We start from the raw sequence: 24,659 nt of genomic DNA, 5'->3' as shown, positions 1-24,659 counted from the left end.
TTTTCTATTTAATTCTGACTTAAGTTACCCATGATCCTGGGAGAGCTGTATCTAACTTTTGCCATTTAGTGAAACTGAACAACATTACACTTACGTCATATAGTTATGATTCTTACTCTTCAAGATTCCAAAATGTCCAAAGGACCCTGTGAATTTAATTCTCCTGCTTTCCACGGTTTTTTAGAGCACACTCCTCACCCTCCACCGCTCATACAAGCACCTTTTTACATGCTGAAATGGCTGCCCAGGGCTGCTTACAACATCATCATCTCCTTCATGAAGGAAATCAGAACTGGTTCAAAGAGATTCAAAACACTGACCAAAAAAGAGGAAAAAAAAAATACAAACTCCTTTATATTCAGAGGCAATACTTTGCTACTAACTGTAGTAAGAGGATCTGGGGTCAATAGTATATCAAAATTCTATTAATCCTGGCCTTTTGAATAAAACTGTGCTCAATCTATATACACTAATTGGAATAAGTAAGTTTGGGCAGATATTTTGTTGTGCACTAAAACGTTAGACAGTGCTTTATCATATTTGAACAAGAATCACTGACATAATTATGACAGATGTAGAGTGTGGCATGAAATAAAAAATGTTTGACAAACTGAAAAAAGTGTCTTTTTCACAAAGCCAGCAAAAGTTTATTTTAAGCAGCAATTTACCATTTTTAATTACAACCTTGCTGCCTAAACCAGGTACAACGTAAACGCTGTTTGTGAAAAGGCATAAAAGGGTGATTGCCTAGAAGAAGTTGATCAATGATAAGGGGAACAGTAGCAGTTATCTCATGATCTATACAAAGCTGATTCACAGAGCAGGCCTCAGTTCTGCCACAGGACTGGCATAAAGTAGGAGAGGGTAGAGAGACCTTTGAAAAGACAAGAAAGTCTTAAAAAATATCTTGGGAATGCCGTTCATCCAGGGAGGGGAGGGTGACCAAGGCACTGGAACCAGACAATAAACACTGTCCTGTTACGATAAGGAGTTAGCACATTCAAGATTTCAGAATAGGATACAGGAAGGACAAGACTCAAAATTAATCAGTTCTCTCTGTAGAGAACTTTCAGATTCGCCACTATTCTGAGAATAAATAGGGAAGGAAAATTTTTTCTAAAAACCTCAATGTCTCTAAAAGTCACTTCTTGTTGCATTAATTTCTTTTCCTTTCCTCACTGTTTTTGATAGGTAGATTTCAAAAACAGGTACTGACAATTCTAGATAAAGTCATGGAGAGAAAATAATATTCTAAGCAGGTGTCCTTTCTAAAGAAGTGGAAATCTAGATACTAGTCACTGTATACAGCCACAATTCCTCCTAAACTTTCCACTGCTTCCCAGAACCTAGAGTAAGGTCCAAACTCCTTTGTCTGGAATCCCAGGCTCTTCACAATCTGGCCCCACCAGCCTTCCTAACTTGCTGCCATTACCCTCTTGCTTCATCCACAATCAAGATCCTTTTAGACCTCTTATGCTTTTGTACCTTTGTTAATATGGTGCCTTCCTGCCCTTAACACTCTCCATGCCTGTGGAAATCCCAGCAATTCTACCAAACTCTTCCTGACCACTTCTCACAAAGTGATCTTTCCAGCAATACAATGTCTAGCACTTACTGGCCCTACAATTCCACTGATGCATACTTATGACCCTGTTTTTATTCATGGGTACCAAGCACACAGCCTCCTCTAAAGAGCCAGGGAGCACTTTGATGACAGGGAGTGCGTATTGTTACAGAGTAGACAGATGCAGGATATAGAGCTGTAAGGTTCTCCTCACACAGACGCTTGTTTCTCCTATTTACTTAAGGACAGCAGATCAACCATGCCAGCACACAAAGTATCTTATTATCACCACGGTTATACTGTCAAGGTCATACAAGTCTTTGATTACTGCTTGGACAAATTACCTGACCTAAGCCTATTTCCTCATCTGTAAAATGGGGATGATAACAGTGCCAATCTCATGCATTATATGAGGATTATGAGAAAACATAATAGGTAAAGCACACAGCTTAGTGCCTGGCACATAGTAAGCTTTCAAAAGACGTCAACTGTAATTGTTATTAGTAACAGCTACTTAAAAGTCCACCTTTGGTTTCCCAGAAAAAGTACAAAAGCAGAAATCAGTACACCAAAATTTAAGTCCCATTTCAATCTCTGTCTCATGGAAGCAACTCTCATAAATGTCTTTTCATAGCACCAACCACACTCAATGCCTTTAGTGTTCATCAATCACAGGTGACATCCCCCAAATGTGACCCACTATTCTAGAGGTCAAGCCAAGAAGACAACTATTATCACAGAGCCCATAAGCTACAGAAAATATCTATAATGTCTCTTTTGCCAGAAGATATGGTAGCATGCAATTCACTGACAAAAGATACAAAACATACTTTGAATAAATTTTTGGAATATGATGGTGGAAAATGTAGCAAAACAAAATAAAAACATTTTCTTTCAATATTACCAAATATAACCATTTTATTTTAACAAATTAGCATACCAAAATTTCTTCCTGAGAAACTACATAGGTTGGAAATAAATATAACTAGTATTCTTTTACAAAGTATAACTTCTTTGAGGGCAAAATAGTAGTCTTTCCTATATTCTGCCTCACGATACAACATCTACAAAGCTACAGAGCACAATAGAGGAAAGCCTGCAAAGAAGAGCTCAAATCAATTACTTATTATTTAGCCTCAATACACGATTACCTAGAAGTTTTTCTTAAAATTGAAGTATACAAGTTAATTAAAAAAATATATGAATTCCTGCTTTTCTTATAATTGCTGTAGGCAGTTGATAGGTTTATCAGGACTATTCAACTAGTGTAGCAGATACATAAAAACAAAAGTGTCTACATAGTTCAAACTTTTAAGGTACAAGAGCATTTTTCATTTTCCAAAAAAATAGTCCAATTTATACTCCAAGAAACAACTACAGAGAATTGCAATATCATCTATTTACAGCTCCATGCTAATCAAGTATTTTACTATTCGGCCTCATCCCTAGATATCTTCAAATCTAATGTAATCCAAAATGCTAGACAGCTTGTCACTGCCAACGACATCTTAATACCAGGAATAAGATGAACCTTTGCTCACCTCTTTTCCAGTATGTAGACAAGGGAGAAAAACAGGCATTTTGCCATCAAATTTTCATGCCTATTCAATTAAGTAGCTCTTATGGGCTATAATGCAAACTATTCAAGTGATATTTACAAAGAATTTATAATATAAAAGTTTATGTTGTAATGTTAAGTGAAAAGGGTAAAATGAGAATTCTATTGCTTAAAAAAAGAAAGGCAAAAGCTGCCCAGTGAAAAGTCTGGCAGGAAATAAAATGTTAAAAATGACCACCCATGAGGATTTTTCCTCCTATTTTATAAATTTTCTACCAAGAGTGTATACATATCGCTAAAATTGGAAAAAGTAAGAAGGCTTAAAGGAGATCCTAATCATTTCAAAACAAAAAACAGTCTTTAAGGAACTAAAGATAGTCTTTTTTTTTTTTTTTTGAGGAAGATTAGCCCTGAGCTAACAACTGCTGCCAATCCTCCTCTTTTTCTGAGGAAGACTGGCCCGGAGCTAACATCCGTGCCCATCTTCCTCTACTTTATATGTGGAATGCTTACCACAGCATGGTGTGCCAAGCAGTGCCATGTCCGCACCCGGGATCCGAACCAGCAAACCCTGGGCTGCGGTAACGGAACGTGCGAACTTAACCACTGCGCCACTGGGCAAGCCCCAAGATAGTCTTAAATATAGCATGTCTAAACAAATCTAATTGTTATTCTTCTAACAGTCGTTCTTAAATCTTTTTATACACTCATTTGGATGGATGCTCTCATCTAAAGAACTGCATTACTTGAATTCACAAAGCACTCAGAACACACTACCAGTGTAGCAATGTGCTAAGCACCGTGGAGTGAAACAAAGGAGGATGAGATGCAGTAGAACCCCTGCTCTATAGAGCTTCAACTTCTTTATGTTTTACCTCTACAGTTATGCATTAGAAATACCAGAGGCCTACATTATTTAATCAGTAAAAGAGCACAGTAGATGATAATTGGTCAGTTTAGAGGAGAGTAAGATCATTACTGACTACACTTATATTAATGGAGGAAGCCTTGGGTTGGGGCCTTAAAACGAAGCTAAGTTTTAGACAGGTAAAGAAGAGCTATGCAAATACAGGTTATAAGAAGGACAGTAAGCAAACCATAATATCTCTGGCATTCTATGCTAAAAAAACATTAAAAGCTTGCTACTTCATTTTCTTTTCCCTTGTAGAGACTAATAACGAAACAGCTCAAGTATTTAAAAATCACATTGCAGGTTCCATGCAAAAATTCATCAACATGGAAAGCAAAAGTTCATTTTTCTTCTCATCTTGTTTGAAAATTGAGCCCAGGATTCCTTGTAATGATATGATTTTATTATCTGAACAAACAGCTGGTCAACTACTTCCAAAGAGTTAATATTACTAACTTGAGATATACCATACCAGTAAGTATATTTGACCAAGGAATGACTAAGGAAAAACAGATTTTTATGCAAATGATCTCATAAAAAGAAGTTATTTTATATTTAACTTCTATGAACTGATTCAGAATTATTTAATGTAATAGTAAATATAAAAATCTAAGTTGTAAGATCCAATAAATGGGAACAGAGACTCTGGGGCTTATAAAAGAAGACAGAAAGGGGCCAGCCCCATGGCCTAACGGTTAAGTTTGGTGCACTCTGCTTCAGTGGCTCAGGTTGGGTTCCCAGGCACAGACCTATACCACTCGTCGCTGGCCATGCTGTGGTGGCGACCCACATACAAAACAGAGGAAGACTGGCACAGACGTTAGCTCAGGGTGAATCTCCCTCAGGAAAAAGAAAAGAAGTGGACAGAAAAATCCCAATGGAGGTAATCCCAAATGAGAAATGTTGAGAAGACTGAAAACCTGCAGAGTTAATCTGGAGCATAAACAGGACTATTCTTCCTTTAAGCCACTCAACACGATATGAACAAAAACAATGGGCCAATGTTTAGTCAGATCACTATTATTTTCCTTACTTCAGATTTAAATGTAAACCAAGTCTTTCTCTTCCTTTCCCATCTCACATCTCATTATCATTTAACTCTAAAAAAAAATATCTTTAGTTGTTTTTAAAATCAATTCCTAACTCATTGGCACCTTCCTTCACGTAAACAAATACTCCTAGCAAAAGGCTAGAGCTGCGTGCGTGTGTGTGGGAGAATAGAAAAAGTGAGGGACAAAAGAGAATCAGCAAGGAAGATAACATAAAGCAGCTCCGGCTTCCACTGGCTGTTTTAAGACTGCAGAACAGCAGTGCCTGCTCAGGGGCAGAGGAAAAATAAAACTTTGCATGAACTCTAATTGTGATCATATGACCAGTACTTAAATGCCAAGACTTGGGTGTTTCCAAAATGCCTCGACTGTCACAGGGAATCACTTGTTCCCACAAACTCCACCCCCTTGGTTGTGCTATAATCCTCTACTGTTCTTTCTCCCCTTCCATTCATCTCCAATCCATAACTCTGACATAAGCGCACACACTGCTCCCAACCTCTCATCTCCTTAACAAGCCCCCCCCACCCCCGCCTCCAAACGGGTTTTCAAATAAAAATTTTTCCAGGCTTTAGTAACTCAGGATGTAGGTGGTCCCCAAGAGCACAAGGGCAGCCTGCTGTAGTGGTTAGGGAAACATCTGCTACAGTGATGACTAGGAAGGACTTACCAGCAAGGTGAACCAAAAATCAGCCTTAATAGAAGGTTTCACAAACAAATCCACATACCTTTACTTGGCAATGATCAACTTCTATACATACCATAGATTTCTCAAAAGTTCATGTTTACAGAAATTTTAGGCAAACACACAATCTTTTACAAAACTCATAAAAAAAATTCTTCTTTTCTTTGGATCCAATTCTTTTCTTTTTTGAGGAATATTAGCCCCGAGCTAGCTACTGCCAATCCTCCTCTTTTTCCTGAGGAAGATTGGCCCTGAGCTAACATCCATGCCCATCTTCCTCTACTTTATACGTGGGATGCCTACCACAGAATGGCTTTTGCCAAGCGGTGCCATGTCTGCACCTGGGATCTGAAGTGGTGAACTCTGGGCCGCTGAGAAGCAAAACATGTGAACTTAACCATTGCGCTGCCAGGCCAGCCCCCGGATTCAATTCTCTTAACGACAGTCATACACATGTAAACATACTCACTTGAAAAAAGTGAACAAATTTAGTATCTGTCAGTATCAGTACAGATTTAAAGATCTGTACAGATCTGTTTAAACTCAGTCATGTTCATAAGTGGTGAGAACTGTGACATTAAATACTGCCCACAAACAGGCATCATAAGAATACATTTTTCCACAATTCTGCCACATAAATTAAATAATAATGTCGAGAAAAGGATGTTTTAGGTAAAATTTAAAAATCAGATTAACTTTTATAAAAAATCATATTGAAGCTTATAAATCTAAACTTGTCCTCCTGAGAACTGAGAATTAAACAAACATTTAAAGCTTATTTTTATAAGCGTAAGCACTCACTGCTTAAGTGCTTCCCAAGCTTTACTGAAAAATCAGTACTGAGGTGGAAAGAATAAGGACAAATTACCTACATGTCATGTGCCCATGACATTAAGTCCACAAACTCACTAAGTTCCATCATATACTCACACGATACGATGCTGCAGGTAACAAAAGGCAGAAACAAACTAAAACAGCCCTGAGTGCGCACATCAAGTCATCCGAATGGGGAACACCTCCCAACAGCTCTATAGCTAAAATTAGAAGATTTAGACCCTAGATTCAGCTTCTCCAAGATTGGTCCAAGAGTAATGGTGCCGATTTCTTTACAAAAGCAAATCACAGCCTCTAGTGGCACATGTGAGAATAGGAAAACCTAGGCAAAAATATTGAAATTGTCAGAAAGAATGACTCAAATAAATTCCCTGAACTGAATATGTAGCCCTCATTGTTTATTAAAATCTTGGAATGACTTTTCTTTAATGCATAAAAAATGTAAATAAGCAAATAGAATAAAAAGAACCATTTTTCACGGAAAAGTTTCTGAAACAGGTTCCCATTCCTGCCTAACGTCAGTGACCTTGTTTGAATAAGGCAAAGGGAAAATAAGATGATACAGAAGCATCGTATTATTTTTTTCCACAACCCGAGTTTAATCCATATTCACCAACTATAAATATGCATTTAAATTACTGGCATGCTTCTCAAAGCCTCCACTTTTAATTTGGTTTGCTTTAACAACTTCAAGATTGAGGGTATGATGGAAATAGAAGTTTTATCTTCAGTTTAATTACGCTGTACTGGAATTTAAGGAGCTTCTTTTTTAAAAAGTTTTTAAAAATTGAGATATAACTGACACATGACAGTATATTAGTTATGTGGACGTCTTTCTTCTATAAGCAGTTCATGATTTCTACATTTTTTAATGTTCTTTAACACATACACCACAGGTGTTATAGTGACTCACAACTTCCAACTTCTATGAAACACCTAAAGCACGAGAGAGGTTCATGCTTTCCCAAGGCCTCTTCCAGTCTGAGCAACAGAGACCACAAAGAAGAAAACAACGAACCCAACATGAAAATCTGATTCTAATAATGTCAGATTAAGCAGAGGTACCATTCTTATAGTTCAATGTATTTTTATAGAAAGATGCAAGAATAAGCCTTAATTAGCCTAACCTTTCTCCTTATTACTCATACCCATTATGCAAAACACCCTTCTTAAAAGGAAGATTAAACTGCAAACAAAACAAATTTGTTATTGAAGATTTCCTACCTCCTCCTACCTGCCCTCACTATTGCATTTATTTATTTGTTTTTTCCCAAGGAAGATTAACCCTGAGCTAACATCTACCAATCCTCCTCCTTCTTCTGAGGAAGACTGGCTCTGAGCTAACATCTATGCCCATCTTCCTCTTCTTTATATGTGAGACGCCTACCACAGCATGGCTTGCCAAGCGGTGCCATGTCCACACCCAGGATCCGAACTAGTGAACCCCAGGCCACCGAAGCAAAACGTGGGGACTTAACCGCTGTGCCACCAGGCTGGCCCTATTGCACTTATTTTTAAACTCTAAGAGTTATCAGTCATTATTTATGAAACGCTATGAGGCAAAAATGAATGTAAAGACATTATAATATCCAACCACAACTAATTTATAATGGCATTCAAATGAGAGTCCAGGAAAGCAGAGGCACAGTCTTGCTATCTACTGTTAAACATAGATCAAGGTTACTTTGGGTTTGCCGTTATGGCAGAGGCTCTGGGCTAGCTGATAAGTACTGTAAATGTCCTTTCCATTCAAGGCACAACAAACAGCCCTTTAAGAAAGAGAGAAAGATTATGTCTTGGCTTCCGGGGGGCTTTAGTTCATTGAGAAAGGAGAACCCGAGATGAAAGTGAGAGAAGTAGTCTACCTGTGTCCTCGGATGTCAGACTGATCGCACACTCCTCCAAGTGCAATCCTGTGGAACTCTCGACCCAGAGTCTTAGCCACCGATCTTCCCACGCTTGTCTTACCGACTCCAGGAGGGCCAACAAAGCAAAGAATGGGGCCCTTCAGGGTGTTTTTCAGCTGTCTGACAGCCAAGTATTCCAGCACTCGTTTCTTCAATTTTTCCATGGCATAATGGTCATTATCCAGAAGAATCCGGGCTGCTCGAATGTCCAGACGGTCTGTCAAATAATCCAACAGAAATCATCTGAGCCAATGGAATTTTTAAGTGGAAGAACGCCTTTCAAGATTTGCAAGAGCTAAAATATTTTTTAGAAAAAAGATGTGACAAGAACAGACTTGGATCCGTCTAAACAGGTTTTCAGGGAGACCCAGACTTGGTTTTTCTGCTTAAGAATCAGAATCTCCAGAAATAGTAGGCCTACACAATTAAAAACTCAAGCAGTTATTACTCATATCATTTCATTTCGAATGATTTTCTAGATACACATTATTTCTATGGACACACAATTTTTACATATTCTATTTGGACTGGCATTTGTTCCTTTCTTTTTTTAAAAGTGTTTTTTTTATTACAGAGGTATATATGCTCATTCCAGAAAATCTGATGACACTAACAAAAAAGAAGGAAATACTCATCCATAATCTCATGCCCAAGAAAGCATCACTGCCTTCACTTTGGTATGTATTATTTCAGGTTCTGTGTGTGTGTGTGTGTGCTTATATACCTATTTTTCAAAATGGGATTATATGAGGACTTTAAGTTTTATAAAATGTTTTTCACTTAATATATTACAGACATCTTTCAGTGTCAGATGTACTTTTCAGTAACATTTTAGTTCCATTAATATTTAATATTCCATTATTGAATTATCCTTACTGATTTAACTAATTTCCTATTGCTGAGCATTTAGATTATCTACAAATCTTAACAGTTATAAAGTATGCTTCACTGTGCATTCTTGTAACTAAATCTCCACATGTATTGCTAATTATTTCCTTGAGCTGATCTTCTATAAACAGAAGTGCTGGGTCAAACAAAAAAAATTAAGATGCAGGGGCCGGCCCCGTGGCCGAGTGATTAAGTTCTCGCACTCCACTTCGGTGGCCCAGGGTTTTGCTGGTTCGAATCTTGGGCACATCTGAGGCGGCATCCCACATGCCACAACTAGAGGGACCTACAACTAAAGATAGACAACTATGTATTGGGGGGCTTTGGGAGAAAAAGGAAAAATCAAATCTTTAAAAAAAAAAGAAAATTAAAAAAAAAAATTTATGAGTAAAGAATTGCCTAAGTTCTATCAATTAAAGTCTCACCAGAAAAGTATGAATTAGGCTTTCTTTCTAGAATCAAGGTTTCATCAGGTTTACTGATGTGCTTTAGTATGTAAAATACCCACTGAATAAAGACTAGGTCATGGAAGCCAAAATAAATTCATCAGCTGGGTGGCAATCAGGGGACAATACACAGACACATGATCATGCTGACAGGGAAAGAGGACGGGAGAGAGAAAAACATGCACGTGTCCACTCCTGCAATGACTTCTTTGGAACTTGCTATGCGCTTTTCCCTAAAGGAACAAAAAGATGGCCTTAACTGATAGTCTGGTTCCCAAGCTCGTCTACAAAAACCCAGCTCGGCAGTAATATACGTAATTTAAGTTCAGTGCTATGGATTTTAGTCAGTCCTGACTGAGTGACCTGGAAAGAGAGAAATACAATTTCTTCCCCATTTCCTGGCGTCTGAACCCAAACAATGAGGATAAGAACACAGGAAAGATAGAAAGTTTTCCAACTGTTTCACAATGCCAACCCTAACACTAAAATCTACCACAGTAAACACAAAAAACACTTCAGAGCAATCCCATATTGTATAGCTCTACATATTAAAATACCGGTAAATCCAATCTTTTAAAAGAGTAATCCACTAAGGCCCAGTGGGACTTATTTCAGTTGTGCAAAGATAGTTCAATATTAGGTTATCGACATATTTATTACATCATCATGTCCAAGGGGAAAAACCTTCAATCAAAATGTCGTTTTGTGCCTAAAACGGAACTTGTTATAATGCGACATCCATTCCTGATTAGCATTTAGTAAACTAAGAATAGAATTCTACATAAAGAAAAAACTGAAAACACTGAAGGATTTCTTCCAAGAAATATGTCAAGTAAAGACAATTTAAAAAGTAAGTTCTTTCAAACTTTTAAGCAAAGATAATTTCCATGCTACATAAATTATTGTTTGGTATCTTTTCTATACAGGATTTATTTTTTCTGGTTATTCTTTTTTTTTTTTTAAAGATTTTATTTTTTCTTTTTCTCCCCAAAGCCCCACGGTACATAGCTGTATATTCTTAGTTATGGGTCCTTCTAGTTGTGGCATGTGGGACGCTGCCTCAGCGTGGTTTGATGAGCAGTGCCATGTCCGCGCCCAGGATTCGAACCAACGAAACACTGGGCCACCTGCAGCAGCGCGTGAACTTAACCACTCGGCCACGGGGCCAGCCCCTCTGGTTATTCTTTTTAATGATTTAGAATGCATGCTTCCTATTTTGAAAAATAGTTGTGGTTACATGCGAAAAATTTAAAACTTAAACATATATTTATAATTGGAAGACTGAAATGAATCTACTGGCTCCTTCTATTCAAGATGGGAAATTAGCAACCATTTCCTCCAACTCTTTGCTCTCCGTCTTCCTTTCTGCTACTGAGGTAAGCTTCTCCTTTAAGAATTAGGAAAGACATTTTTATGGTTTTATAACCATACTCACAACAATTATTTAGACCTTATTCTACACAGCAATGGTTTGGAAGCTCAATATGACTCCTCTCATACCACAATTTACCCATCTTCAGCTATCCGCTGAAATACTCAACAATGAGAAGTATTTTCACAATAGGTAGATGAGCACTATGCATCTCTAGTGCTAACAGACATCCAGCAGAAACTGTTTCTGGGATGTGAGTGGCCTCCTTCCCTAGTTGTGAAAATAACAGCTCTGCCCTATTTTTATATTTTCTTGGTTATTTCAGTAAAATGGGAGTCAGCACTCTGTGTTCAAAGAAATATTTTGCCCCCAAATCTCTACAATTACACTGTATAAGCCTGGTAAAAATTCCTGGTTCGTAATTAATTTCACTTTATAAATATGACAAGTGTTGGGGGAGGGGGAAGCTGAGAGTAACTTACTAGGCCTACTAATAACAAAGAATCAAATCTGCAATTTTAATATTCTCAGGCCATTATATTATATGCATCCCACATGTCTCCTAAGTCATAGTTAAAGTAAATCCTGGAGCACAGAAAAACATTACCAAGAGAATACCAAAATTTCAAAATAAGACTCTTGGTGTTACCAAATTATCTAGATGTCCCTCATACTGTGCAATAGCCCTATCATCAAAAGAGAAAATAACAGGGTTTGAAGACTATCACGTCTCCATCAATGGTGCAAATACCTACCAAACATATACCAACATGGAAGCTTGGCAGATGAAATGAAAGCAGAGCAGCTGAACACATATAAAGTTGAAATTTAACTTTCTTTCCCAGGTCTAAACTTACAGGGAGAAAGGCCTTCTCCAAATCTCACAGATTAGAACAACTTTACTTTTTAAAAAAGGGGCTTTGGAGAGTTCTGAGCTAACAGAAGACTATCTGAACCGAAGTGGATTTCCCAACAGCCCAGCTAGGTCCAGACCCAGATCTGAACTCAAATGCATCAGGTGACAATAAAGGGCTAATTCAACGGGAATACATGCTCCCTTGCATTCATCTCACCATAGAGTTTCCAGAAAATTTTGTATCAAGAACTAAATCAAGAAATTCAGGTTCAGTTCATTTGGTAAAATACCTTCAACTAGAAGGCAGTATGTTGTCATGACATGTAAACAAGAAATAAATTAAGAAATAAATTTACAGCAGAGTTCATAGTAGCTTATACACAGTACCCAAAAATGTGGAAACAACCCTAATGCCCACCAACAGGAAAATGGAGAAACAAATTATTGATACATGCAGCAATATGGATGGACCTCAAAATTATACAGAATGAAAGAACCAGAAAAAACAGTACATACTATATCATTCCATTTATACAAAATATTAGAAAATATGAACTAATCTACAATGGTTGCTTGGGGATGGAGAAGCAAGGAGGAAAGGGAGAGCGGGAGGGATTACAGAGAGCATGCGGAAACTTGTGGAGGTGATGGATATATTCATTGTCTCAATTATGGTGATGGTACCCCAGACATACACTACGTTAAAATTCATCAAACGTACACATTACATATGTACAGTTTACCATATGTCCATTATACCACAATAAAGGTGGAAAATACATTTAAAAATTTACCGGTATTGCTTCTAAACAATTTCCTTCTATAGCTCACCACTGTAATATTATTTAAACTGATGAAAATTTATGGATTCTGAGAATTTAAGAGCAAACAAAATATGAACATTCAAACAGAAAGAGAAACTTAAAAACAAACCAAAATCTAGAGAATGGAATGAATGCAAATTTAAAAGCATTCATGAAGGAAAAATTAGCATAACTTAGAATGTACTTGCTTCCCAAAACAAGAACCCAAGAATTGTAATAGGAATAAAATCTAAAGGTTGTCAAAACAAAAGGGAGATGACTAAGTCAATTTCATCTTAGTACCTAGCCATACACATTAATAAATGTTTTAAATGATCCCATAGAAAACAACTAATGGAAAAGGGGCTATTTAACCTTAACATTGCCCCAGCAGAGCTTAATTCTAGGCTCTCTTTGAGACAAAACAAAAATTTTTTTAATTCTCAATACCAGAAAGGATGGTCCTCTGCAGGTTAATAGGCAAGCATGTGTGTTTTAGGGCTAACATTTTTCAAAATCTCTAGCATTTTTTTAAATGTAGGTGTTTTATTAGCCAGGATAATATATCTGTTCAATTTTCAAAGTCAAACAGATAGCCACTCTAATGCCAATAATAGTTTAGACATACAATCCTCTGTTGAACGCAATAAACCTAGTATGTAAACTTAACAAGAGTGTGTACTAATAGAAACAAATGCAAATAAGATGCTTCTGAAAATTATGCAAGACAGTTGAATATTTCTTATCCCAACATAAAATGCATAGCAAATATACAGGAAAACTGGTATAAATGCTGTTGATAGAAAAATTCTACTGAAGGATAGAGGGATAAAAATAATTTAAACTCTAAACACTTTCTAATAGGAAAAAAACAAACTTCCAAATGGTCAAATTGTTCTGCTGTTATCCTCTCGTGACACGTAATTATTTCTTTCAGACAACATGAGATTTACTGGCTATAGTACTGATTTGGCGCTTATTGCCAACTACCCCAAAGTGTTAGTTTTCTTATGTTCCTAACAAATAGTACATAAACATAAAAGCTTATTGTCTGATTGACTATGGGTATTGAGAAACACCTATTACACCACTTATAGGAAATTCCATTTTCTCCAAAATCAAGCAAAAGCCACTCTGATGTAGCACCTTCTTTTCTAGTTTGATACCACGACCTACGAAATATAAGCTTAGTCTCTAAAAAATTTACATCAAGAACAGATGTAACAGTAAGATAATCAAAGGGGAGTATTTCAGTAGAATTTGCATGAGCTTTCTGAATGGCAATGGCAATCAGATTGCAAAAAGGGTGTTATTTTGTTGGCTCACCAGTTGTACTTTTGTTCCAAGGAAGTTCCACCATAAGTTCTAAATAATTTCTAGTCAGAGCATATTCTGGCATTGATTGAGGCATTTTCTTGAGTCTGTGGGAAAAGAATACATAGCAAACATGTTAAAAAAACCCAGAAGAATTCTATAAAAACAAAAAAATCAAGTATATCTCCCTTTCTTGGTCAGATATATCATGCATAGTGGTAAAACAAACCTAAAAACATTTTAAAAAATTCAGTGAATGTTTGTTCTGTTTTGTTTTGTCAGTACAGATGCCTGCAAATTGGGAGAAGGAGTGGGGACACTACCTGCTTTCACCCTTGAAATATGGCCTGAGCAGTGTCAGTACAGCATCTCACAGGGAGAGTCTCAAGTCACAATCACCCACTGATTCACTTATTGCAACAAGATCTAACTGTCTGACCACGCAAAACACAGTAATCATAATTATACATTTTTTGTATTAGAGACAAAGTCAACGCATAAAAGCAAGCTAACATCAGATATTTAATAAAAAACGCATCTTCCACAAGATACACACTGCTTAACAGTGTTCTCTATATAACAGATGCTCTACATTTATTAACTGATGTCAGAGTCAATATTAAAATATGCCTCAACTATATCTACTAATGTTCCTAACTGAACCACAGAAAGTCAAATCTTTAGTGACTGAGAATTCAATTAGGTTCTTTATAAGTTCACTAATAAAAGAAAATGCAAGAGAGTTATAATGTTACAAGTATATAAAGGAAAAAATGGTTTTCTGTTTAACCCTGAGATTATCCAAAAAAAGTAATCAACCCATATATCATATCCTGTTATCAAGGGTTCCCTGTACTTTACCCTGTACAAAGAGAAAAGATAGGCCCCGACCTCTAGAGTTACAATCTAAAGAAGCAAACAGTAGATGTGAAGAACACAGTAGAACTGAACAAACATTCTGCCTAAACAAAGTATGGTCCATTCTTTAAGACAACGAAAAGGCAGTTACAACAGTGATCACGCTGGACAGCACACTGTAGGTGGGAGAATTGTATCAGTTCTACTGAGCACTTGAGAAAAAGATGAGTGAAAGTGGTATGAAACCAGGAGTACTAGGAATGTTTGAAGAATCAGATTCTGCTTGAAGAATGAAGAGGGAAAAGCATTCCACAGATCACAGCCTTAACCTGAAAATTTGGAAAGCCAAGAAAGATAAGAGTTGACGATGGAAAGACAAGATGAATAGAGTGGTCCAGGACTATATTAAATACAAGAAAAGGAGAGCGATCAAAGAATATAAAACAAATGGCTCAGCTTTCAGTTTGTGATCCAAAGTAGCAGATCCAAGTGTCCATGACCAATAATATTTAACATTAATAAGCAAAATGAAAACACTAATGAATGAATAGCTTCTACACTTTACCTTTTTATCTCTTTGACACAGACTTTATGGGCCTGCTCTGGCATGCTGGATGTTCGTATTTTTTTCTCTAGCATGACAATGTCATCATTATCTTCATCCTCATCCTCATCTTCTAAAGTACCTGGAATGTGTGTAATCCTCCGAACAGGGCGTATTGCTATAACCTGAAGTAGAAAGCAGAAGAGTAAAACAGTATGTCAAACTAAATTGAAAATGAAGTGCCTAGCTACACCTAAGGTTATAACTGGTGTTGAAGAAATACGTTCATGGCCAGAGTCTAAATCTTTAGAAACTAAAGTTCAGAATGATAGCTAAGAAACACATGTACACACGGACGCAGAAGAACTAAAAAAGCAGACCAACATAAGGCGCACATGACTCTCTGGTATATGCTCACACTACTATTTGAGAAAAGAAATTCAAGAAACTGGCTACTAGAAATAACGAAACATCTAGGAATTATCTTCCTTTAAGTTGCTACTGCAGCCAATATTTTCTTGATATATATTACTACTTATCATTTGGCAAGTGAATAAATTCCATTTTTCCTCCTACATTAAAAATTTCTCTACTCCCTTTGTCTTCAACATGCAGAAAAGTCTTCTTCCTTTCAAAATATTTTATCTTACCCATGGCCCCTTCCAATCAACTACACACTATTTACCTCCCTTCTTGACATGTTCCGTGCTTCCAACAAGTGGCTTTAACTACCACTTCCCCTTCCTCAGCAATTACTTCAGGAATTTGTGCTTTGTACTTTGGCTTTTGTCTCCATCTTGAAGTTTTCTTTGAAATCCAACAACTGTCTCCTGTGCCAAGTCAATGGTCTTGTTTCTGTTCTCTTTCTCCACGATCTATCAAATTTTAAAACTACCTAAGTGCTCTTTTGAAATTCTCAATCATGAGTCAACTCCAGCCATTACTGGAGCAAAATGATATACTGGTACTTAATTTAAAGGCCTCAGATTTTATTTTTTTAACCTACGTAGTTACCTACTTAGTACATTCAAATATAAAAAGTAAAAACATAAAGCAGTATATAAAAATGTAATTTTATAAAAACAACTATTAAATATAAACTTTTATTCTTACATCAGTCATTAGCAGACAAAATTAATCAAACACTTTGAAGTATGAAAAACTGAAACTGAAATTTTTTTTTAAGTGAGATTTAAAAGGACATATCAATGATTTCATTGTTGAGACAAAAGTACTGTTTCATGCAATTTTCCCTAGCTGCTACAAGAGCGCTTTTCAACTCTTAGGGAAACAGGCAAAGTGACAGTTTTAGGCTAACTCCAAATATTATCCTCTGATTCCTGCATTTCCAAATAATAGTTTGAGAATTTTCTGGAGCAACTGTGAACAATTTTCTTTTTAAGCAGCTGCAGTTTTCTGCATCTCCCAATGCACAGGATGCATGGGTTTGTCTGTAGGCACCAAATGAATACCCGAATTAATGATCTCATCTCAAGCCAGAAATAATTCAAATTTCTGGCATCCTTGAAAGAGAACGATGTCCTGGAATAGGGAACCCAGACAGGCTACTCCTCTCTCGCATCATTCTCCTCAGCCTGCTTTACTGCTCCCTCTTTTGTCCCACCAGGGAAGAAGCCTTCATTTCTGCTCTTCTTTCTCTAGAACATGTCCTTTGTTAAAGGAACACTGCTGTGCTGAGGACCATCAACTCTTTACAATTATTCTCAACCTTTCACTTCATCTCCCATAGCCTCTGGATCTCCAAGAGCCCTCAGAACTGCCAGTTTCACTCTTGCCCACATCAAACACAGCTTCCTGATGTTCACTCTGCCCATACGGAACAAGAGGAACATCAACAGCTCAAGGTAGACTTCAGACAGGCCCCTCACCTGCATGGATGGAAAGCATGAGAATGAAGGCATCACAAATCACCGGGGAACGGAGGGGGTTAGTGAACAATGGAAATTCAACTGCTATCTTCACCTCATTAACAAGGCAAAACAAATTACATATGGGGTAAACAGTACATACTTTTTAAAAAGTCAACTAAAGGAAAACTAAAAGGAAAGTGGGTATTTATCAAATCACTGAAGGTAAAGGACTCTAAGCTTAGAAGACAGGAAAAGACTGACAGTTTGACTAAAAAGAAAATAGGAATTTCTATAAGTTAAAAATAAAAACCAGGAGCTGGCCCCGTGGCCGAGTGGTTAAGTCTGTGCGCTCCACTGCAGGCGGCCCAGTGTTTCGTTGGTTCGAATCCTGGGCACGGACATGGCACTGCTCATCAAACCACGCTGAGGCAGCGTCCCACATGCTACAACTAGAAGGACCCACAACGAAGAATATACAACTATGTACTGGGGGGCTTTGGGGAGAAAAAGGAAAAAATAAAAAATCTAAAAAAAATAAAAAAATAAAAACCAGCCAAATCACAGTAAAACATACTGACACAGTCCTTTTAGGAAACAATTTTGTAGTATGTTCTTAATACTACATACAGTAAAAAAAAGTTATACTCAAAGACACTTATAGCAGTTGTTTGCTAATTTTAAAACACTGAAAACAAGAGACAACGTTCGGCAAAAAGAGAAGTGGCTTAGCAAATTATCCCTTTCGATGATTACCAAAACAAAAACAATGAAAAATGTTTCCATGGATTAAAAAATAATAATAATAAAAGATCCAGGCATGGAAAGGACTAGAAGGAAACAAACAGAAATTCAAAATTTTATCAGTAACATGAGTGGTAACAAACAATGAAATTTTTTCTTCTTTGTTCCTTTCTTTAATCTCTCAATTTTTTTTTCTTCAAAAAATTGAATCTCACATCACATAAACACAACTGGGAACCTGAAGAAATGGATTAAAAGAAATATTTACCCTCTTATCATCATCTTGCTTGTGTTTTCTGGTTTTCTGAAGCAATTTCAGGCCTTCAATTTGTCTGACAAGCAGTGGTATGGTCATCTTGAAGCGCTCCTCCAGACTCACAGCATCTAAAATCTAAGGAAATGAGAGTCCATTAGCAGAGCCACGCTCTCTCAGAAACACATGCTCCAAAAACAAGGCAGCCAGAGTCACAACTTAAATTGTTAAATAAAAGACAACCCTTATCAGTATTCACAGCTACACAATGGCTAACACAACCAAATTAACTATATTACATCAGCAAGGTCGTTTGACACGAATACCAGAATCCTAAAAAAGACAAGAATAAAGTAACTTGAGTTTTCATTTCAAAATGCAGCTGCGTGCATTGTTCTAAGAACAGGAACAAAATACATGTTTTACGTCAACTCTTTCTGGGCATTATTCTTGTAAAGTCCAGAATGTGTCGACATATTAGGTTGAAACACATTCTAGGTTCAAAATATTAAACTTTTACACATATAAGAGAATAGGAGCACTTTTAACTAACCTCCACTACTGATGTGTCTGAGTAACTAATCTCTCCATTCCCTCAGTAAAACATACTAATGCCCACAGCCAGGATACTCTCTGGTACTCCTGCACTCTTCTGCTCCTAACAATTGAACTGAATTCTAGTGTTTATACCCAACCTGCTTGTATTCGTTGCACCTGCTATTACAATTGTTGGATTTAGGTATTAAACAAACTGACAATAAGGGAGTTTGTTTCAATGAAAACTAACTTGCATGTTCTAGGAAGATTCAATAAAGCAGATTGTTTAAAAATATTATAAAAATAATTGTGCAAGAAAACTTTCAGAGTTTGAGGAAAGACATGCAAATCTAAGATTCTGCTCCTGGATTATTTTTCAAGTGTCTTAGAAACTCATTTCACTTTAAAGAAATAGAAAGTGAAAATCGTAGATAAATGCATCGTAGCTGTGGTTTATGTAAGAAAAGTCATGAAGAATTCTAATGAAGCAGGCTCATACACAAGGGAAAGGTCACGGCTCCACATGTTTGAAAAATAGTGAGACAAAGTGTATTTATATTATGTTAAATATTTACCATTTTTGTCATTCTCTACTTTACCTTTTTCCACAAATTGACAAACTACTAATACTGAATATGTAAATAAAAAGCTGCTTGAGTATACAAATATTTAAAGTGATCACCACTAAAAGTCAACTTAAGTGTAAAAGCAGTTTAACTACATTTGTGAGTCTCCAGTGTCTCTTACCTGAAGGTTAAAATTTAGTATCTCAGTCCAAATAAAAAGTGACAAAGCGACACGGCATTCAGGAAGGGAACACTGTACCTGCAGCTTCTCTTTGTTGCTGGTTCGGATGATTGATGTCAGAATGTCCGGCAGAGCTTCCCTTGGAAGACTATCTAAAAGACGTCTCAACTTAGCAACTGCAGGGACAGACATATCCAACATTTCCACCAACTACGAGGGAAAAAAGTGCTTTTAATAAAATCTGGCATCATTCATGAATTAAAACTCCTATTGCCTTATAGTTTAATGTCTGGGCTTCAGAGTCTTTGTTTTTGAAAGATCACTGATTATTATACTCCAGGCATTCTATGGGCCTCACAGGAAAACAGAAGTACTTTCAAAATATCACTCAGAATGAAAAGCAAAAATGGCTCAAACGTGAATAACACTAATGTTTATAAAAAAAGGCTTTTGTAAAATGTGATTTTATATATTTTTCAATGTTATTCTAAAGAGAACCGTAAAATATATCTTTCCCCTAAATTCACCAACTGTTAAGATTTTGCCACATTTGCTTTCTTTTTCTGTCTCTACACACACACACCCCTCCCCACATACATACTATTATTGTCGAACATTTTAGGTTAAGTTGCAGACATCATGCTTCTTGTTCTTAAGAACAAGGGAATTCTCTTACATAACCAGTGTAATTAGCAAATTCTGGAAATTTAGCACAGTTGATGCTATTATGTTAATCAATAAATAGTTGAAATACTGTTTTTCAGTAGAACATTTGGATTATCTAGAATCTGAGTATCGACTGTGAATGACTTTTATAAAAACAACTTCCAGGGTATATCCTGGACTACAAATAGATTAAGCTCAAGGCAAGCTTTCAGGAACTGTAATAGACATTGGGGCTGTTGACAAAGACTCCCCTCTTCTTTTGGGCACATGGTAAAACCACTCTTTCTCACCTCCTCTGAATACACATGTGACCATGAGTCTTGCCTTGCCTTGATTCATGAAACGTGAGGAGATATGACGGTTCATTCTGGGCAAAAGCATTAAAAGCCATTAAGAGATTTGCTACATTTGTTTTTCCTGCCTCAGCAATATGGAAGCAAGTTCTGAGACGAATCTAATCCTCCAGGGTCCCTAAGGGCACTCTAACAGGTAGATCACCACACCCACTAGTTTTAGGCATGAACCATAAGTAAGAAATACATCTTTATCATGCTATGCAGTACTTAACACAGCAAAACTCAACCTACACTAATTCACAAATGATGAGCGAATCCCTCATTTAGTCACTCTAATAAGATTTCATATGCCAGTAATAATCAAACCTCTCAAAAGCACCGTAATTTAAGAACCTATCCATTACCTGCCTAGAGTCAAGGGGATTAAAGCATAATTATGATGAAGCTTTTCAGGAGGGAGAAATAGACAATAAAATCTGAAGCGTCTTTCTCCTAGGAATTCAACCTAAGAAAATAAAACAGTTGAAACTCATTCTCCAAGCACTTATTAATATGAACTATTTGTAGGACACAAGATGCTGCTCAGAACAAGATGGCTAAAGCAGGGATGAATTCAAGTTTGGTAGGGGAAACAGCCCTACAAGATAAATTTCAATACTAGGTGATAAGCATTATATTAAAAGGGACGTATAAGGGATCCTGGAGACACAGGCAAAGGACCACTAAGAGCCTATGAGAGTTGAGAAAGCATAAATCAAATGTGAAAATTCAGAGAAGGAATAACCCTCCCAGCAGAGAGAAGAGAAGGCAAAATTATAGCAACAGTAAATAAGAAGATGTGAGGCTCTTTGCCATACAGCATGGCTAGAACTATGGGTATAAATGGGAGTAAACAGAGTTGTGAAGAGCTCGAATGATATACTGAGAAATTTGAACTTTATCCTACAGCCATTGAAGTCTTTTACTTAGGCAAGGGGCATGCCCAAAACTTATTTAGAAACACTAGTGAACAGGATAGCTCAGAGAGAAAGGAAACAAGAAGGAGATCAGTTAGGAAGCTACTGAAGAAGTCTATTGATGAGGGCTCTAGAAGGAAATGTAGAAGGGGATGAAAGCAAAGCATCAATTGGACATAATCCTAACGTCTAAAAAGAGGAAGGATAAAATTATAATATCCCAACTCAAGGAAATTTATAAAAGCACTAGGAAAATTAGACATGGACATGAAGACAAAACCTAAGACTGAATATGGACCAAGTCCAGAAGACCAGCAAAAATTAAATTAGATGCATAATGGAAGTAAAATTATGATGATGTTTCTCTCTAAAAATTCCTTTAATGTCATGACAAAATCTTTACATGTTTAAAATTTTTCTGTTGATTCAAAGTAGGGAGAAGTAAAGAGCAGAGTGAAAGAAGCTATGAAGCTGTGTCCAATAGAAGAACAAGACCCAGGGAGCATAACCCAGGATAAGGAAGAGAAATTCTATATCTCCTTCTGCATTCCTAAATAGTATAATCACCCATTCCACTCTGAAACAGAAGTTTCTTTCTTCAGACTAAGTTCCTCCTTTTAGTCCCACAGAAGCTATAGCTCCAAATTTTCTATTTTTCTACTGTTGTTCACCACTCTAGAAGTATGTCACTTCAAATGTCACAGGGGACAAATACCAGACGTTGTGAACACTTACTCTACACACTTTTTAATGATCAATGGTGTTTAAAATCAAGACCTTTAGGAGTGACATCAGCAACATGGCAGAGTTAGCTCACCCGGGACTCCCTCCCTTCCAAATTACAACCAAAATGAGCAACTGCTTTCCAACCAAAAAAAATCCTAATAACACAGAAATCATCAGAGACCCACAGCAGCCATTTGTTTGGGCGGAGAGGCTGGAGTGGCACTCAGAGGAGCTGGAACAGGGTAAGAGAGAACTTCACTCCCTCCCCTAGAGACTGGGATGGCTGCCACCAGTGAAGGAAGGAGCGGGGGAGGGGCCACGTGACTGCAGGATCGTCCTGGACTCCCACCACCCATGCAGCAGAAACTCTCTAACGAGGGAAAGCTTTTGCATGGGGGAATGCCATCAAGCCAGGGCTCTGGGAGACCAGAGAGTGAGAGCTGATCGGAATCCAGGTCTGCATGTGAGAGAAAGTGCCCCTCCTCCCCCAACCCGCACTGTGCGCTACCATAGTGGCTGAAGGTGGAGGGCTCAGAACACAAGGCTCTCGACCTCCATCTAGTGGCGACAGTCTGTAACTGCAACCGAATAAGAGCATCTTGCGCAAAAACCGCTCCTCTACCATCCAGCAATTTATAACAGCTCCAGATCAGAAGGAAAACAATAAAAACACACAATTAAGTCCTGAAGACTTGGAAATGGGTAAACTAAGTGACAACGAATTCAGAATAGCTAACATCAAAAAACTCAATGAGGTAAAGGGAAACAGAGAAACAAATCAACGAGTCCTGGAGTTATTTCACAAAAGAGATAGAAACTATAAAGAAGAATTAATCAGAAATACTAGAGATAGAAAATACAATGGATCAGATAAAACAGAATATGGATTCCCTGAATGCCCGTGTAGACACCATAGAGGAGTAAATCAGCATAATCGAAGACAGACAGGCTGAATGGCTCCAGACAGAGGAAGAAAGAGAAGTAAGAATTAAAAAACTGAAAAAAATCTCTGAGAAATAGTGGACTCAATGAGAAAAACGCAACTTAAGAATAATCAGAATTTCTGAGGGCGTGGAAAAGGAAAAGGGAGCAGAAAGTGTGCTCAACAACATAATAGCAGAGAACTTCCCAAATCTAGGGATTGAGCGAGAAGTGTGTGTGGAGGAAGCTTTCAGATCTCCTAGATGTGTCAATGTAAAAAGACCTACTGCAAGGCATATAGGAGTAAAACTGGCAAAAATGAAGGACAAAGAAAGAATACTCAGGGCAGCAAGACAGAAGAAAATAACCTACAAAGGAACCCCTATCAGACTTCCAGCGGATTTCTCTACAGAAACCTTACAAGGTAGGAGACACTGGAATGACATATTCAACACTGTAGAGGATAAAAATCTTCAGCCAAGAGTACTCTATCCAGCAAAAATATCCTTCAGATATTAGGGAGAAATTAAATCTTTTCCAGACAAACAAAAGCTAAGGGACTTCGTAGCCACAAGAGCTCTACTACAAGAAATCCTCAAGAAGGGACTCATACCTGAAAAAGAAAAAAAGGGAGAAAGGGGTCACAAAATACAGAGTAGGGAGACAAATAGATAGAATCAGACTAGGACAGCAAATATTCAACTATAGCATTAGGATAAAGGGAAGGAAATCACCAAAGTAAAGTCAATCTTATCACTCTAACCACAAACTCACAACACATGTTGGAATAAGAGATGAAAATAAATATTTAGGAGGGGAGGAGGAAAGGGACTGAATCAGTTTAGGCTAAGGTAGTAAGAGACTACCAGAAAATGGACTATGTTATGCACGAGTTTCTGAACACAAACTTCAGGGTAGCCACTAAACTAAAAAACAGAACAGAGACACAAAACATAAATAAGGAAAAACCTATGAAACCCAGCATAAGAAATTGCAGAAGTCGATGGGTAGTCTAAAACACACAGGACGAGAAACAAAGGACACACAGGAAAACCGGAAAACAAGCGACAGAATGACAGCATTAAGTCCACATGCATCAATAATCACCCTCAATGTAAACGGATTGAACTCTCCAATAAAAAGACACAGAATGGCAAAATGGAATAAAGAACAAGATCCACCAATTTGTTGCCTCCAGTAAACACACCTCAGCTCCCAGGACAAATGCAAGCTCAGAGTGAAGAGGTGGAAGACAATATTCCAAGCTAAGAGCAAACAAAAGAAAGCAGGTGTCGCAATACTCATATCAGACAAAACAGACTTCAAGATACAGCAGGTAAAGACAGACACAGAGGGA

General features: G+C 37.3%; 1 protein-coding gene across 2 annotated transcripts in view; it reads right to left on the bottom strand.

Annotated features, from left to right (window-relative positions):
* LONP2 (lon peptidase 2, peroxisomal) overlaps positions 1–24,659 on the bottom strand; it is a 104,570-nt gene that overhangs the window by 68,441 nt on the left and 11,470 nt on the right. For both annotated transcript variants that reach the window (XM_046682360.1, XM_046682359.1), the window contains exons 3-7: positions 19,816–19,947; positions 18,469–18,591; positions 15,610–15,773; positions 14,199–14,293; positions 8,466–8,724 (exon numbers count right to left, since the gene is read on the bottom strand). In XM_046682360.1, coding sequence (XP_046538316.1) covers positions 8,466–8,724; positions 14,199–14,293; positions 15,610–15,773; positions 18,469–18,591; positions 19,816–19,947 — 773 coding nt within the window. The remainder of the gene's footprint in view (positions 1–8,465; positions 8,725–14,198; positions 14,294–15,609; positions 15,774–18,468; positions 18,592–19,815; positions 19,948–24,659) is intronic.

This window comes from Equus quagga, chromosome 13 (assembly GCF_021613505.1).
Source record: "Equus quagga isolate Etosha38 chromosome 13, UCLA_HA_Equagga_1.0, whole genome shotgun sequence".
NCBI classification, from domain to species: Eukaryota; Metazoa; Chordata; class Mammalia; order Perissodactyla; family Equidae; genus Equus; species Equus quagga.
This window is presented reverse-complemented; position numbering and strand designations above follow the sequence as displayed.